Source organism: Vanessa cardui, chromosome 18, assembly GCF_905220365.1.
Source record: "Vanessa cardui chromosome 18, ilVanCard2.1, whole genome shotgun sequence".
NCBI classification, from domain to species: domain Eukaryota; kingdom Metazoa; phylum Arthropoda; class Insecta; order Lepidoptera; family Nymphalidae; genus Vanessa; species Vanessa cardui.
The window spans coordinates 6,226,828-6,244,529 of NC_061140.1; the positions used below are offsets into that span (position 1 = coordinate 6,226,828).

General features: G+C 33.0%; 1 protein-coding gene across 1 annotated transcript in view; it reads left to right on the forward strand.

The window, feature by feature from the left end:
• The window catches only part of LOC124537358 (thrombospondin type-1 domain-containing protein 4-like), a 97,707-nt gene that overhangs the window by 49,434 nt on the left and 30,571 nt on the right, over positions 1–17,702 (forward strand). The window contains exons 6-7 of the mRNA XM_047114185.1: positions 1,381–1,483; positions 3,437–3,567. Of these exons, the coding sequence (XP_046970141.1) occupies positions 1,381–1,483; positions 3,437–3,567 (234 nt within the window). The remainder of the gene's footprint in view (positions 1–1,380; positions 1,484–3,436; positions 3,568–17,702) is intronic.

Sequence of the window (17,702 nt, forward strand, 5' to 3'; positions counted from 1 at the left end):
TGGATGTGATTGTTGAAGACTGAAATCAAGGACGTGACAAGGAACTTTTGAAACTTAATAAACTCTTAATGTAATCCTGTATATATATATATCTGTGAGATACTAGGATTGGTTAAATAAAACAGTTTGTTTGATACAAGTATGAATGTTTTCTAATTAAAATGCTCCGTTGCCATTGAATGATTTTATATCACGCTAATGGGATCGATTTCCCGTGACGCTGTACATCCTTAATAAACCGTAATGATTGTTCAGTGGAGTTGTAAAGGACGGAAGTGTATAATTGTGTTTCACGATTGTTTAATTATCTGTATGTAATACTTTATATGTATCTATATAAATAATATATAAACTTATAATTGAATCAGGCTTCCTATCCTTTTGACGTGATGCTTTGTCAGAATTTCATATGTCACGATTGTCACGTGCAGGTTTCCTCATGATGATTTAGTTCACATGCGCATTAACGTAGATGAATTATAAACTTAAACTAAATCAGTGGTTATCGTTCTGTTCATAAAATAAACATAAAAAATCTACTTAGTCAAAATAAAAATAAAGTTTGGAACGCGATATTTGTTCATAAATATTTATAACACTGAATAGTCTATATATTAATGGGGTTGTAATATACATTTTTTTTATATTACAACACCATTAGTAAATAGGTTTATTAAAAAAAATAGGATTAGAAAAAAAAAGTAGTACTAATAATAATAATTTTATATTTCTTTTGGCGTTATAAAAAATATGGAAGTGAAATTTTATGATGCGCGTATAAGGTGACATGAGATAGTTCTCATTTCATGTAGTCATGATGAAGACAGACAATAAACAAAGCCTTTATAACGTATTTAATCTTACGATTTTTATTTTATTTCCTACTAACTGCGCCCGCGACCTTGTACACGTTTGAATTTAACAAAAAAAATATTGTAGCCTAAATTACTCCCTATTATATCGGTTATATGTCAGTGAAAGTCCCGTCAAAATCTGTCCAGCCATTCCAGAGATTATTCGGAAATAACGGATAGACAGACAGACAGACCGACAAACCGAAAAAAATTGTAAAAAAAAATTATTTTGGTATGTACCTACCGTGTATATATGTACCGTGTATAAATGCATATGCATTCAGTAAAAAAGGCATACTTTAATATTAGAAATAGACACTCCAATTTTATTATATGTATAGATTTAAGTTGAGAATGCATGTATCGTGGGTATGCTGTATTACATTTGTTATAAGGATAATAATATTTTTGATAATTATTACAATTTAGTAAATTAAAATTAATGAAGGAATTCACCAAAAAAGTCGATTTCTTCGCGATCATTTATAAAAGCGCCCTTGAATATTTTTTATGTTTATTTTTGTAGCAATGTGCTGGAGGGGTGAGCGACATGCGCGCTGTGCAGTGCTCGTCCTATGACCGGAGACCATTCCGCGGAAGATTTTACACTTGGACACCCTACATAGACGGTAAGAGACCCCGATGAACTTGGTCCGTGATGGCTCACTAGATATATAGAAAGGGCATCTCAATCGAAAATCGCTGTTCAAAGACATTTAATTTGCACACATGATATATATATATCTCCGTATAGTATTTATTTACATTGACAATTGTTTATTCTGTTCAGCGTCATGTGTAAATAATAACGACATATCGACAATAATACTCATATATCAACCAAGACGCCCTATCCCTCCCTGTCTGCCTTAGTAAAGTAAAAAGAGTAAAGTAACAGCCTGTAAATTTCCCACTGCTGAGATAAGGCCTCCTCTTCCATTAAGGAGAGGGTTTGGAACTTATTCCACCACGCTGTTCCAATGCGGGTTGATGGAATACACATGTGGCAGAATTTCTATGAAATTTGTCACATGCAGGTTATGTTAAGATGTTTTCCTTCACCGCTGAGCACGAGATGAATTATAAAGACAAATTAAGCACATGAATCAGCGGTGCTTGCCTGGGTTTGAACCCGCAATCATTGGTTAAGATGCACGCGTTCTAACCACTGGGCCATCTCGACTCTCTGTCTGCCTTCTATAGGATATATTGTTATTACTATATGTAATATCAGCAAGGCTGTAGATCCACTATCACGTCATTCAGTTCTGTCGTAAAGAAATTCTCAAAAACAGAACGAAATTTGGAAATAACCAATGATAAGGCTCGACCATTTAACTTCTCTGATTTGTCTCCAATCGTGTCATATTGCTGCCCTTAGAAACCAAAGAGTGAGTCAATTTTAAGTGCACCTCTATTTGCGGATGCACTTGTGCACTCTAAATACCCTGGGAAGCCACAAATGTCTTCGAAATTGTTCATACGGTATTAAGAGGATATCATTATATTTATATTGATTGTATTATGTATCTAATATAAAACATTCAATTTTAGTTTTAATGTTTTATTGTGTAAAGTAACTTCGAATAAAATACAAAACTTTATTAAAAGAAGAATAATAAATCAATTGCTATAGTCATGCTTGTTTCGAGTAATGCAAGAAAAATGTCTCTTAAAATTAGTGTTTATTGCAAGTCGTAATCGGACAGGTAATTTAATTAGCATCCTTATAAAATTAAAATCCAGTTAATACTGGTTTAGCCGGTGTCCCATTAATAACGGGGACTAACGGTAATGTTAATTTCAATAATTAATATCAAGCGCAAACTGCAAATAAATTTATATAAACATTGGACATAATGTGACTTTTATTGCAGTTCATAATGATTAGCCTGTTTTAAACGTATTACTCATTGGAGTGATTCTAAAACAAACAAATGTAATAGTTTAATTTCATTGTACTTGGTGGTACGGGTTTGTGCAAGTCCGTCTAGGTAGGTACCGTCAATGATATAATCTACTAAAGAGCAATGCTTAGTTGTTCTGACTTCAAGAGTGATCGAAGCATTGTATTTTTCGGCACAAACAGCAATTCCTAGTTGTTTTGGCTTCAAGCGTGATTGAAGTATTGGTATTTTGTGGGCACAGGTAGGGTTGACTATGTAAGCGATGATGAACATTTTCTAAAGTGTCTATTAGTAGTGTTGACGATATACCAGCATTTGTCACTTTGCTTATCTATTTAAAACAAAAAAATATGTTACTTTCTTCACTCACCTAAGATACCAGGATTGGCAAATTAATAAAAATATTCCTTACTATACAAATGCAGAAAAAGAGAAATGATCAGGTGATTAACCATTGGCTTCATAATATATCAAATATATCATGTATACTGTATATATAGATATACCTATCTAGATATTAGTAGACGACATTGCCAATGTCGAAGACTTATAGGAAATTTATTAGTATTTTTGATTTTACAGAATGAAGTAAACATTTGAAGATCGGCATAATACTAGAAGTTACAAACCCTTAATCTATTTAATTACTTTATTAAGGCTTTTTGTTTTTAACAGGCGATTCTCCGTGCATGCTAAATTGCAGACCGCTTGGACAGCAATTCTATGCGTCGCTAGCGCTTGTAGTGGACGGCACGCCTTGTACAAAGCCGGGCTACAGAGCTATATGTATTCAAGGACATTGTAAGGTTAGTTATTAATTATACGCACAGATAGATGACACTCGATAAGGATACTGAGAGTTTAGTTAAATACATGAAAATACACAGTAAAAACCTCTTAGAAATAGCGCGCACTGTTAACTTTTGTCACGGTGACTGTTTCGTCACTCTTGTCGAGTCCATGAACATGTATGGAGGTGCGCTCACTTTACGACGTGACAATTGGGTCACATTTGTGTCTGCATCTATACATATTCACGGATTTGACAAGAGTGACGAAACAGACACCGTGACAAAAGTTACCAGTGCGCGCTAGTGCTTAGTAAAGAAATTATGTTAATAAAACAGATCCCTTGAAAGAAGCCCTCAATATATACATACTACTTTCGTAAGATTTGCAAAGTTTCAAAAGATTTAAACGATACGTAACAATAAATAATACTCCTCTTATCATACGAATATAATAAGTTAAAATTTTTAAAACCATACAATAATAAGTTAGCTGATATTATCAAACTAAATAAAAAAAATAACTCATTGATCTTTATATTCAAGACAAACTGAAACATATCTCATGGCTACGATAACGTCATCTCATACAATATAAGTTAAATTACCTCATTTCCGCTAACTGGCAATCGCGTATTAATATGTGATAATTAATTATCTAACCCTCCTATCTAGTTTAATATCTACACACGTCGGTCTCGGCGTCGGTGGACACGTTACTTCTCACATTACAATTTTAGTATCAACTCTTGCAATCAACTCTTAGTTGACTGTTATTAACCCCCTATATTTATGACAGCTCGGTTACAATTTCCGTTCCATCCTTTAAGTAATTTAGTACTTCATTCTTAATAATGTTTATATTTATTTCTGAGAAACTTGCATACGCGTTGATGGAATCAAAGCAATATCTCACTTGCATTATTAATTGTGATGTCTCGCAATTATTTTTTCACACTTCTGCTGCGATTATTACCTTCTGAATGATTTTGAATGATAGGCTAGATTGTCCAGTGGTTAGAACGCGTGCATCTTAACCGAATGCGGGTTCAAACCCAGGCAAGCACCACTGAATATTTATGTGTTTAATTTGGTGTTTACAATTCATGTCATGCTCGGCGGTGAAGGAAAACATCGTGAGGAAACCTGCATATGTCTAATTTAAAAGAAATTCTGCCACATGTGTATTCCACCAACCGGCATTGGAACAGAGTTGTGCATGTTCACAACCTTCTCCTCAATGTGAGGGGGCCTTAGCCCAGCAGTGGGAAAATTTACAGGCTGTTGTTGTTGTTTGTTTGTTGATTTTGAATGATGCCATACTCGAGTGAGAAATCAAATGTATAAGTCGTCTTATAGGGTAGAGTTCTTTGCAAGAATACAAGTTTTGATGCAGGATTAACGATTTTACGTACATATCGATTTATATTTTACGTGGTGGTAGGGCTTTGCGCAAGCCCGTCTGGGTACCACCCACTCATCAGTTATTCTACCGACAAATAACAGTACTCAGTATTGTTGTGTTCCGGTTTGAAGGGTGAGTGAGCCAGTGTAACTACAGGCACAAGGGACATGATATCTTAGTTCCCAAGGTTGTTGGTACATTGACGATGTAAGGAATTGTAATATTTCTTACAGCGTCATTGTCTGTGGATGATGGTGACCACTTACCATTATGTGGCCCATATGCTCGTCCGCCATATATATATATATATATATCGAGGCACCCACATACGCTCTTTTATTTGACATCGGTTACCATAATGGATTTGTACTCAAGGATCAAATCCAAAGTTTCTGTAGAATCTGATAGTTAATTCAAACGTTAGATAGTTTTGTACTATATTGAATAATACCAATTGGCCTAATAGCAAAATCGCGTGACTGTATTTCAAGAGAGCAATGCACATTGATTGCCAAAGGAGTGCAACCGGCCTAAACAAACTCAACTTCATCAACGAAAGTTTTTGGTTCAGACATATAAAAGTGATGATGATGTAGTTGATTCTGTCATTGGAGTAGAGCGTTCAGAAATCGAGTCACTACGTCGTATGCGTGAATAAGACGCTAATAGCATTATATGAAGATGAAACGAAAAAGTCCTGCTATTTTTTTCATGAAGTGTTATTTGTGATATAAATTAATATTGTTATATCAATCAGTGATTAATATTTATGTTATTGTTATATGCATAACTTTGGTTTAAATTATTTTTGCATACCCGATATATGATTAGTATAATTGTTAAACCATATATCTTTAAATAATTTAAAAGAAGTATCAATTATCCCCATTCGTAGGCAGGTAACATGAATTTTTCTCCTATTTTTCATAAATGTAGCATAAACCAAAACAATACTCTTTCATTTTCAAATACGTATTCCCATTTTACTACATAAACAATAGACGATTTAAAAAAAAATACGATAAACCGTTAAACGTTTATTTAATAGCAAGCCTTTGTTCCTTATAAAAAACGAGTTAAAACAGTTATTGTCGCATTTGGTATGTTGTTGACACACATCGACAATAAGCAACATTAATATTATATCCCTTAAAAATGTTTTGCATTCTCAACAGTTTGGTTTTACTAAGGGTCGCTCGACTGCTGATGCGGGTGTAGCATTTGTTAAGCACATTTATGATGCATGGGAAAAGTCGCAAAACGCTATTGGAGTTTTTTGTGATTTATCAAAAGCTTTCGATTGCGTTAGGCATGATATTCTCCTAGAAAAGCTTAAATATTATGGTATCAGGGGCCCTGCATTGAAATTAATTTCCTCCTACCTTAGTGAAAGAGTTTTGAAGGTTGTGGTTAATGGTGCAAAATCAAATGGCGCTGTGGCGCAAATGGGTGTACCACAGGGTTCAATTTTGGGACCTCTCTTGTTCTTAATATATATAAATGATTTACCTTATTTCGTAAAAAATACTTGCGATATTGTACTGTTTGCAGATGATACATCCCTAATTTTTAAACTTGATAGAAAAATAAACAACTATGACGTTGTAAGCAGTGCCCTGTCGCGGGTTCTTGGTTGGTTTGACATAAATAATTTAGTACTAAATGCTAAAAAGACTAAATGTGTTTTGTTTTCCTTGCCAAATGTCAAATCAAATCCTTCTGCAATAACTTTGAAAAATGAAAGGCTTGAGTTTGTTGAGTCGACGGTCTTTTTAGGGATAACCCTTGACTCCAAACTGCAGTGGGGCACCCATTTGTATGCCCTGGCAAGAAAACTAAGTAGTGCCATTTATGCAATAAAAATAATTAGAAAACTTACGGACATAAGTACTGCTAGACTAGTTTATTTTAGTAATTTTCACAGTATTATGTCATATGGAATGTTGTTATGGGGTAATGCAGCAGAGATTGAAGTTGTTTTTATTCTACAGAAAAAAACTATCCGATCTATTTACAATATTAGCTCCAGGACATCATTACGCGAAAAATTTAAAGAAATAGGTGTATTAACGGCTGTTTCACAATATATTTATGATAATATAATCTTTATACAAAAGAATATTAAAAATTATTCTATCAATGCTGATGTACATACTATTAATACAAGAAATAAGAATAAACTTGTAACCCCCAGTTTCCGTTTGCATACGGTAAATAGAACGTTTTTGGGCAATGGTATACGCATATATAATAAGATACCGGAAAATATAATCAATTTACCATTTTCAAAATTTAAAAATATTATTAAGACTAAATTAATAAATAAATCATACTATTCATTAAAAGAGTACTTTTTAGAAAGAAACGCCTGGAGTTAGGCTCGGGTTCCATCATAGGACGCTAATTACTGTCAATAACAGCATTGTAAATGTGTTTATTTGAAAAGAGCAACTATGCGAGTTTCTTGCCGTTTCTTCTCGCTAGAAGCTGCTTTCCGAAACGGTGGTAGTATTTGATTATTGACGATTCAAAAACGCTTCATTATGAAGTTTACTTGAATAAAATTGATTTGATTTGATTTGATTTGATTTGGTACCTGACGGCTGTGCGTGGTTCTGGAATTCAAGCCTCGCGCACGCTCATTGGCCCAATCAAATGGCGCGCAATTCCCTGGTTTCCTGTAACATGTCCCATCCCTTTTCACGAAATCAAATCTACCTGTTACAGAAAAGGAAGAGAAAATAAATTACAAATAAAAATATGTTAATTATTATTTACGTAAAGCGGTCGTATATATATTTATGTTCCATATTTAAATTACTGTTCTTTAAAAATTAATAATCAATAAAGGACTCGTAGATATTTATTGTAACTTAGCGAGTAAAAGCTCGACGTATGAAACTAACACCATAGATAATATCAAATTGTTTGTAATATTAGAATGCTGCGAAAATACTTATCAAAATTCAGGTCTTAAATAAAACCGCGTAACCACGAAACTTAATCGCGACTGACAATTTGATGAATTGCCTTATAAAATATTGCAATGTTACAAAGCAACACGACGTAAGACAAATGTCTTTGCCAATAATTCAAAAATTGACGTCTTCTATTATTTGTAGTAATAAAATGAATTGTCCATGTAAGGCCATATACACACCGACTCTTAAATAAATATGAACTAACAAAACTTAAGTAACTTAAAATATAATAAGGTCGTAATTGGGTTCCATTGTTAACGTAACAAGCGCTTGATGGTTACAAGTTGTAGGCAGTTGTACTATGTACCATTTTAGATGCTGGAGATATTGTTGATTGTGAAGGAATATCATTTAGGTAAAATGAATTTTCGTATCTTCAAATACAACGAAATTTATGTAACTTATTGACGCTTAGAATTAATATAATGTCAGTTTAAACTTGTGTGGGAAACATTGTGTTTATAAAATAAATTTCCAATCAAATAATAATTTATATCGTCTTAAAAAAGTCATCAGTAATAATTATCACATTATTCATCACTTAGGTTGTTTGGTGGTTATATGTTTCAGAACTAATTCTAACTGCCTCGTTTGTGTAATGGTTATCGTGAAAGCCTTAAATCTAAGTTCAGGCCAATAAAGTCTTTAAGTTTTACACTCAAGAAAATCGTTGAGTCCAGTTACGGTGTTGTTTTTTTCTAGTTGTTTCTTAAAAATTGAAGATTAGCAATAAGTTTTAGTATGAGAAAATTATTATATACAGTAAAGTATATTTTGTAACTACTGTCTCTTATAGTACTTACCTATGATTGCATAAGGGAAGTGCGGGGCCTCCTACTACAGGTATTGATATACTTAAAAGGGGGTACCCAATGATGTATGAACAAGTGTACTACTTTGAATGAAATAAATTATTTTTATTTTATTTTATTTATTTTTGTGAATACACAGGTGTATTTTAGTCTTCTGCGCAGTCCTTGGTCAATGTGGTTAAATTCAGTCATGAGAAATTCTGAAATTTATATCCTGGACTTATTGCGTTGATAAGCGAAAATATAAGCGTCTGTTTTCATAAGAGTAATTAATCTACACAAATTCTTTACTATTGGGCCGCGTCTTGACAGTTGAGATTCAGTTGTTACCTCAACTAGTTAATCATCGCGTTTAGTAATAGTTACACTAAGGTCTATAGATAGATATAAATTAGATAGAGAACGACTCGCTTCGAACGATTTACTTATAATTTTCTAAAAAATATCAAATTAAATAAATCTCAATGGACAGTTACAAGTAATTCAAGATGGGCGTGCAAATGACATTCTGTTGAAACAATTGCGATTAATTTACGAGAGCGTGGCGATACCGCGAAACCAATCGTCTGCTTTGATCAGATTCTATTGATTGTGGAGATAATAAACTATGTGATTTATCGTTTTATTTTGACAGTCATTATGTTGTATCGCTGTGCCGTCTAGACGAACATTTACATGTTTCGTCTACTTAGTTATACGCTTCCTTGTAATTAAGACTACTTAATATGTATTCGATTTTGTTGATGTTGCCCTTTTATTCATTAACTTAAATTGTAAAACACTTTCTATGCATTATCTAGATATTTGAATGAACTTAAAATAAGGTAGAAAAAAAGTAATGATTTGATATAGTAAGTGTCTTTATATGACCACGCGATGAGGATCAAGACATCGCCAAGCATACTGGTGGTATCTCCGTGGGATATGGAGACGCTAATCGAGGTATTCTGTGAAATCGATGAAAAACTCTACTATGAGCACTCATATGTACAATGTTCTTAAAGAAATGTGTGCTGTGGTGAGCCGTAACATTCTTCCCCAAAGGTCGTCACAGTTTAGTTACTCAAATCATTAAGGGACATTATAAAACGAATTCAAAATTGGCCGTGAATTTATGAGGTGGAGAAACACATGCCATTCGATTTTTGTATTATACATAGGTGATCTCGGGAGAGGCTGCGAACGTGCTGCGAAAGATCCCGTAGCTTCTCCGTTTTCTGTCCTGTGGCGGCCATCGCAGGGGGTTTTAGTGAGTACAATCTCACATAACCCGACCTCCCCCCCAGAAGTCGGGTATCTATGAAGATTTACCCTGCGTCAACAAAAAAAAAAAAAGATAGGTGATCTGGAAAATGTGCCACTTTATGTAATTGATCACCACCTACATAATTGACACTAAATAAAAAGATAAACAAAATCTTATACTGGCTTTCACGCCTTTTAAGTCGGAAGTCGTAACACAATAACATAATGTATTTTATGTACCCACTTAGTAGGTACAAAACGTTCGAATTTAAAAGATTAAGCTGGAGTCGCCTGCTCTATAAAATAATTCATAGCAACATTGTAAAGCCAAGGGCAGTTGAAACCGAGTCGTAAATTATTTCAAGTATTGTTAAGTTTAGTGTCGTGATAATGTTCTTGCAGTTTCGTGTTTATAGCTTATTTAGCGTGTGGCATTAGTGTCCATTTGTGTCCTGTTTGAATTGCTTCATCGACTATATAAAGTACTCATGTGTGAAGTTTACAAATCAATCATATGTCGTTGAAAATATTAAATATGAAATGATTATTTAAGATAAATATATGAATAAATTGGAAATGGAAATAAATTCTATAATAGTATTCTAAATGTGGAAGTAACTCACACAATACAGAACCGAATTTGATGAAATTTGGTATGAAGCAAACTTGAACTTGGAAGGATATGGGCTACTTTTTACCTAGAACGCAAGCAAAGCCGCGGGCAACAACTAGAAAAAAATATAATATAATCAATTGAAACCTTTTTTCGTGTTATCTATATACGATTATTTGTAGCTCGTGTGTCAGCAGGAATGAATTAACTCGCACACGAGATTTGAAAATTTTGGACTAGACCTGCCATAGCTTCGAAGGTAGCATATGTTATAGCAGATAACACATATTGGCCGTAAACTTTCAGTATCTATCATAATGGTACAGGTGACAAAAGGCCTGACGAAGGTCACTAAAGGCTACCTAACCCAAATACATTTTTTCATTCTTTATACAGCTTTGTACTAAGTTGTGATCTGACTAAGTTAATCATCAACAACTTTGAGACTTTGAAGTATATTAAAAATCAATTCTAATATTATAAAGAGATAAAATTTAGTATTTATATGTTGTGGAATGCGTTCAAATTTGGAACTATTGAGCCAATTTGAAAAAAAAAATGGTTCAATATTTCCGATTTTGCCAAAAAAAACCTCCAAATCATTCTCGAAAGGACAAGATGGCACCCTATTGCAGTGTTATTTTTTTTATTTATACATGGCTTGCATGTATGATTATTCAAGAGATGTTCTATTATACAAGTGTGTGCTTAAACACAGGAAGAATTTCGACTTCACACCAAATGTCACAAAAAAAAACTAAAAAAACATTTTAGCTCACGAAACTAACCCTCGAGTTAGTAGAGAATAATTGTGAAAATATGAATTCTGAAAAATATTAGTTATTAAAATTATGATTATAACAATACCCGGAGTTGCGTTTGAGATAAACTGATAGAAAACTATTTAACAAGATATATTTTTATTTTGAAGAGATGGGAGATGATTGTGTATGGCATATTATGAGAAGTGCTAATATAGTAAGAAAATTGGGGTAACCCAAAAAGTGGAGTAAACTGACCATGTAAGGGAAATCACATCACATTAACAGATGCCTAAGGTTGTGACTAAAGTAGAAGATATTACAATTAACGGGGTGTGAATAAGTCAGAGATGATATTTAAATTTGAGAGTAGAATGAAACCATGCTAATAATCGATGTATCTACTGATTATCTCAAATAGTGAAGAATAATAATTGATATCATAGGATAAAATATTTATGCATATTTAATTTAAATAGGAAATATGCTGGTTCTTAAGGAAATTTAACAATTGAAATTTTTAGCATTGGCAATCTTGAGCTTAGTGGTGATTGAACAAAGTGTTTGAGTCTTTAAAGTAAGAGAGTCTCACTTAACGGAGAGTATATTCTCCAATACCGTAAAAGAGCATCTAGGTAAAGGAAGATTCATATACTACCTTATAAAAGGAATGGAGACAACTGTCACTCGTGATACATTATTTACCCTATTTAACATTCCCCTTTATCTGCCTCCAACATCTGTAAACTATAATTATTACTAACTCACCTCATAAATTTAGTATCATGGCGCCACCTATGAACTCATACCTTATTTGGCGCGAAAATTGATTTTATTTGCAAATGGCCGCCAATTTGGAGTTATTTAGTATATAGTTATATGGTAATTGTGCGGTGCATTAAAGGGTTTCTTGCGTCGGTATTTGATGTTTATTACCTTGTGTTTCAAATGTAGCAGTTTCGTTGCGTTTATAGTAATTTATTTTGTTGTTGATTGATGATTTCTGTTTGAATCGAATTTTAATGGAATACATTAAATGTGACATTCACTTCTGTATATATGTATAGTCTATGTTCTTTTATGTAATGACTAGCTATGGGTGTGTTTTCACCTGAACTATCAAGAATTATATACTAGCAGAGGAAGTAAGAAGAGCTTAACCGCCAAATTGGTTCTTTTGCAAAATAAGACTTAAAGTTTTCGTTTTATCGTACTAGCTTAATATAGAACAATTTGTTCGTTTAGTAGGTCTTTATAATTAACACTTTGATATTGATCGTAGAAGGACGTACTTAACCTTTTTTACAGCATTACTTTTAGTAATAATAGCACAACAAATTAATAAAAAATATATACAACAAATAAATAAAATTACTGAAAAAGAAATGGCCCGTATTATGTTTCCAGACTTTCACTGTAATTAGACGCATGGAGGTTTCCTCACGATGTTTACCTAAATCGCTGAGCACATAATAAAGAGAATGTTAAGACATATTAAGCACATGAAAATCATCGCCTAATATACACGCAGACTTAACGCTAACACGTTTACATTCAGGAGGGTAATAAAAAGACTGGCTTTCATTACTGTCTTCCGGTATCCATGAGGAAAATAACAATGGAAGGTGGTCACTTACCATGAAATTAACTATTCACTCGTCCAAAATAGTTTAACTTTATTAACATAAGAATTAATAAAATGCTTAATTACATGCAAGTATGAAATAAAAATAGTTACTGTATAAATCTCGACGCGTGGAATGGTAGCAAGAATGTTAGAAATTTAAATAATATTGAATTTTCTCAATACAATAGCCTGTCTCAATAGCATTATGTGTTAAATGAATAAAAAAGTGAACAAATTAAGGAAATGTAATTCGATCAGGACAATTTTTACTTCTACGGTTTTGGTTATACACAACAAATGACGAACGTTTCAAACAAAAACTACAGACTGTCAATTTTCCATTGCTTCCCCTCCTCTCCCTTTGAGAATAAGGTTTGGAACATATATTATCCACCCATATATTATATTATATCGAGTCGAAATGGCCCAGTGGTTAGAACGAGCGTTCTAACCGATTATTGCAGGTTCAAACCCAGGCAAGCACCGCTGATTCGTGTGCTTAATTTGTCTTTATAATTCATCTCGTGCTCAGCGGTGAAGGAAAACATCGTGAGGAAACCTGCATGTGACAAATTTCATAGAAATTCTGCCACATGTGTATTCCATTCCATTCCATTGGAACAGCGTGGTGGAATATATTCCAAACCTTCTTCTCAAAGGGAGAGGAGGCCTTTAGCCCAGCAGTGGGAATTTACAGGCTGTTGTTGTTGATGTTGTATATTATGTTCTATATATTCCACCACGCTGTTCGGGTTGGAGGAAAACAAATTTGGCGCATATGCATATGAACCCGCAATCATCGGTTAAGATGCACGCGTTCTAATCAACGTTTTTAGACTCAAACTTGGAATACTGTCATTGTCACCAAACGAGTTTCACTTGGAAAACGATATCGTTTCACCGTTTAGAAAAATGAATTTTATTGAACGAGTTATGATGTACAAGGTAGATTAAAGAGAAACCGTCTATTATAATTGCGACGACGCCGGCGCCGGTCAGCTATCACCCATCAGTGATTACGCCGCCTGGAGCCTTATTCTGGCAACGATAAATTAATACCAAATTGGTGTTAACTATATTAAACGTTCTTCCGTTTTCTTATTAGAGATTGTAATCATCATAATTTGGTCACTTGGTGGTAGCGCTTTAGGTAGGTACCATTCAAACATAAGTAATTATTTGGTCACACAGCAATACTCAGTGTTGTGTTGTGTTTTGGTTTGAGGGCTGCGTGAGTCAGTTTAACTACATGCATAATATTACCAAGTTTGGTGGCGTATTGGCGATATACGTAATTGTTAATATTTCTTAAACTCCCACAAGTATAGGGGCATTCTCAAATAAGCTATCAACTTCCTTTTTATTGGTTATATAATGTTTAAGTTATTATATTCTGTATTTGTTAAAATAATATAAATTTATTGTTTATCTTACTAGTTGTTCGTCCCGACTTTATATTGGTTTACTTAATTACTTCATCAGAAAATATTGAAAGAGTTACTGGGAGGCTAAGAAATAAAGGTTGCTTATACGTTTTTTATAAGTCATTTACATAAAAATGATCAAGAATGGTAGCAACTACGTCACTTAGGGTTTAAACTATGACTAATAATCGCCTGGTTTTAGATGATAGGTTTAACAAAAATTATTAAAATTGGTCAAGCTTATTAGAATAATAATTATGTATTGCGTGTTGAATCAATAGAAACTGCTTGCTTCTGTATTTGAATAAATGTGTTGTTTATTGTGTATAATAAAGCTTGTGCGTTTCCCAATTAAATATATTAATATTACTTTGGTTATTTGCCATTCTTGTGTCTGGTTTGTTTATGTTTGTCCAAATATAGATGAAATAAAGCAACAATAATGTAAACTCTAACACTACGTGTAACTGTAAGGGATTTATTGTGAAGTTAATGTTTGTTTGTCGAGATAGCTTCATAAATATGATTTCAAATAATTGCTATCCGATAAATTGTTTTAAAGCAAATATTTGCTTAAATAGTCACTTCAATTATTAAATATATGTATGTATATGTTTATTGTTTTATTATTTATTGAATTTTATATATATTTATCTTTAATCATAATATCTATACAACAACACGAATAATTTGATAATTCATTAGTTACCAAGAAAAGCTCGTACAAAGCTTTTCTAAAAAACAAACTTGTTTTTACCTCTATAAGTAAATAGTATGCATATTCCCTAAAGTATATAGGTGATGGTCAAGACTTACCAACAGGAGGTACATTGGTACCTACAAGTTAAATTAAAAATGTCAATAGCTCATAAGCATGCCAGCATATTTTAGTTTTCACTGCATTCCCATACATGCCTCTCGATGCATGATCTAATTTCTAGGCTCTAACAATGGCAATAAATATGCTATATGATTATTTTTTTACATTTCCCATCTTTTGTAAATTATTCTGCAGAGTATGCTGGTATGTCTTTTAAGTATAATAAGATAATTGATATAGAGGGTTGAAATTTCCGTGGTCCTTGCGATCTTACAGTACCGCAGCGATTTATATAAACTAATTATTATATGTTTGACGTGACATGTCACTGGAGATGTAGGATTTGGTAGAAGGAATATGTGGTGAGTTAAATTTAAGGAAGTCATTTACCAGAATAGGTACGTGAATGGTGTTAAATAAGAGAAAACTCGGCATTCTTCTCTTATGTATGTAAAAACGTATGCGCTGGAATTTGTTGACGCGTCTTGAATACGATTGCGTCGTGAACTTTGTGTTAGATCGCCATCTAGACTGTAATTACGTTTTGAGTCACCGTTATATAAGTAACTAGATGTTCGTCCCAATTTCGTACGTGTAATATTCACTTCAATTTCTTCCCTAAAGTTGAAATTTCCAAAAGCTTTTTTAGTTTGAGTATTTGTTACAAATTCGTTACTACACATACTATTTGTAAATTTCAGAGCAATCGCACATACATATATTTTCGAGGATCCCGTGACGAGCCTGTAGTATTTCGCGAATATATACTTTTCAAAGTAATGTTTATATGTATAAATATGTATATAAACATGCCTTTGAAAAATCGCCTGTTTTATAGTTTGTTTTGCTTTCACATCTCACTACAAATAATCTTTATTTGAAACGATACGTAAAAACCATGAATCCAAAACGATACGTAAAAATGAATCGAATATTTGATCAGCATTAAATAAATTGCGATTATCTCGATGGTTTTGTCGCTAGCTTAAACAGCTTCGGAAGTCACACATTCTCATTCTGTATGTATAATATTTGTTTCTTGTTTTTTGAGAAGTATATTTTGAAATTGGCAGTCGGCTATGCCACACATGTATGTCTGAAAGAGTAAAGATTTAAAGTTTTTCTTTTGGTTAATCGTCTGCTCATAAAGAAGTGCTGTCACTACAGAATATATGCATGAGGGATTAGAGAATATTTCCGTGAGTAGGTACACTCTGAGATCTCTTGATAACTTTGTGATTGACCGACCGTTCTACCCGAATTTCGTTACTAAGTAAGTTAACCTATATTAAAATCATTGTAACTGACGTATCTACTGTTTTTAACATTTCGTTTAGATTAAAATAATATTAAACGTACACTTGTAAAACGATTCATTGATAAAATATTTACGACCGCCCTTGCATCAGTGTATTACACACAAAAGATTAACCTTTGAAATCCATATCTTAAAAGATTTCACTAGCAAAGTATGTCAATGGCCTCGTATTATATTTTATGTACAGTTATAAATAATAAATGGGATTCTGGTAACATTGCTCTAAATAACTAAATTAAAAATCATTTCATTTATAAACGACACATCCGACAATCAATCAATGGAAATATTGATCATCATCATTACATAGTATAAAACAAAGTCGCTTACCGCTGTCTGTCCCTATGTATGCATAGATCTTTGAAATTACGCAACGGATTTTGATGGAATTTCTTTAATAGATAGAGTGATTCGAGAGGAAGGTTTTTGTATATACATAATACATGGACAATATAGTCAAGAAACACTGATAATTTTAGAAGTTTTTACTATGATGACGTAACATCTTTTGAAGTATATTTAGTATCAGTGTAAAATACCGTCCCATGCGATGCCGGGGTGGGTCGCCAGTTTATCAAATACAGCGCAAATCGAGACATCGTATTTTATATTAATTGCTTAATTTTGATCGTGTTAAATGCCGGTTGATGATATCTATTGGATTCGTTGAAGCAACAAACAATTATGACGTATGTGGTGATATTTGTTTTTTTTTTGTGGTTTCGAATTACTGGTTTTTTGTTTCTGAAATGACGTACGATAGAATGTATATTTGTACGAGTTCTTATGATATTACGTTTCTTAAATAATCTGTATTCATATTGAACAATTAAGTACCTACCCTGAAAAAAGTAATTTCTATACATGTAATAATTTTAAAGCGTCTTAAAAATAAACAAAATATATTTTATACAATATTTTAGAGATCAGATCATATAATCAACATACTCAGTTCAGAATATAAATTATAACGGGAGCTACCTATAGGTACAATAAATAAATAAATAAATAAGAGACAACATCACATACATTTCTCTGATCCCAATGTAAGTAGCTTAAGCACTTGTGTTATGCAAAATCAGAAGTAACGACGGTACCACAAACACCCAGACCCAAGAATAACGTAAAAACTAGTGGTATTCTACAT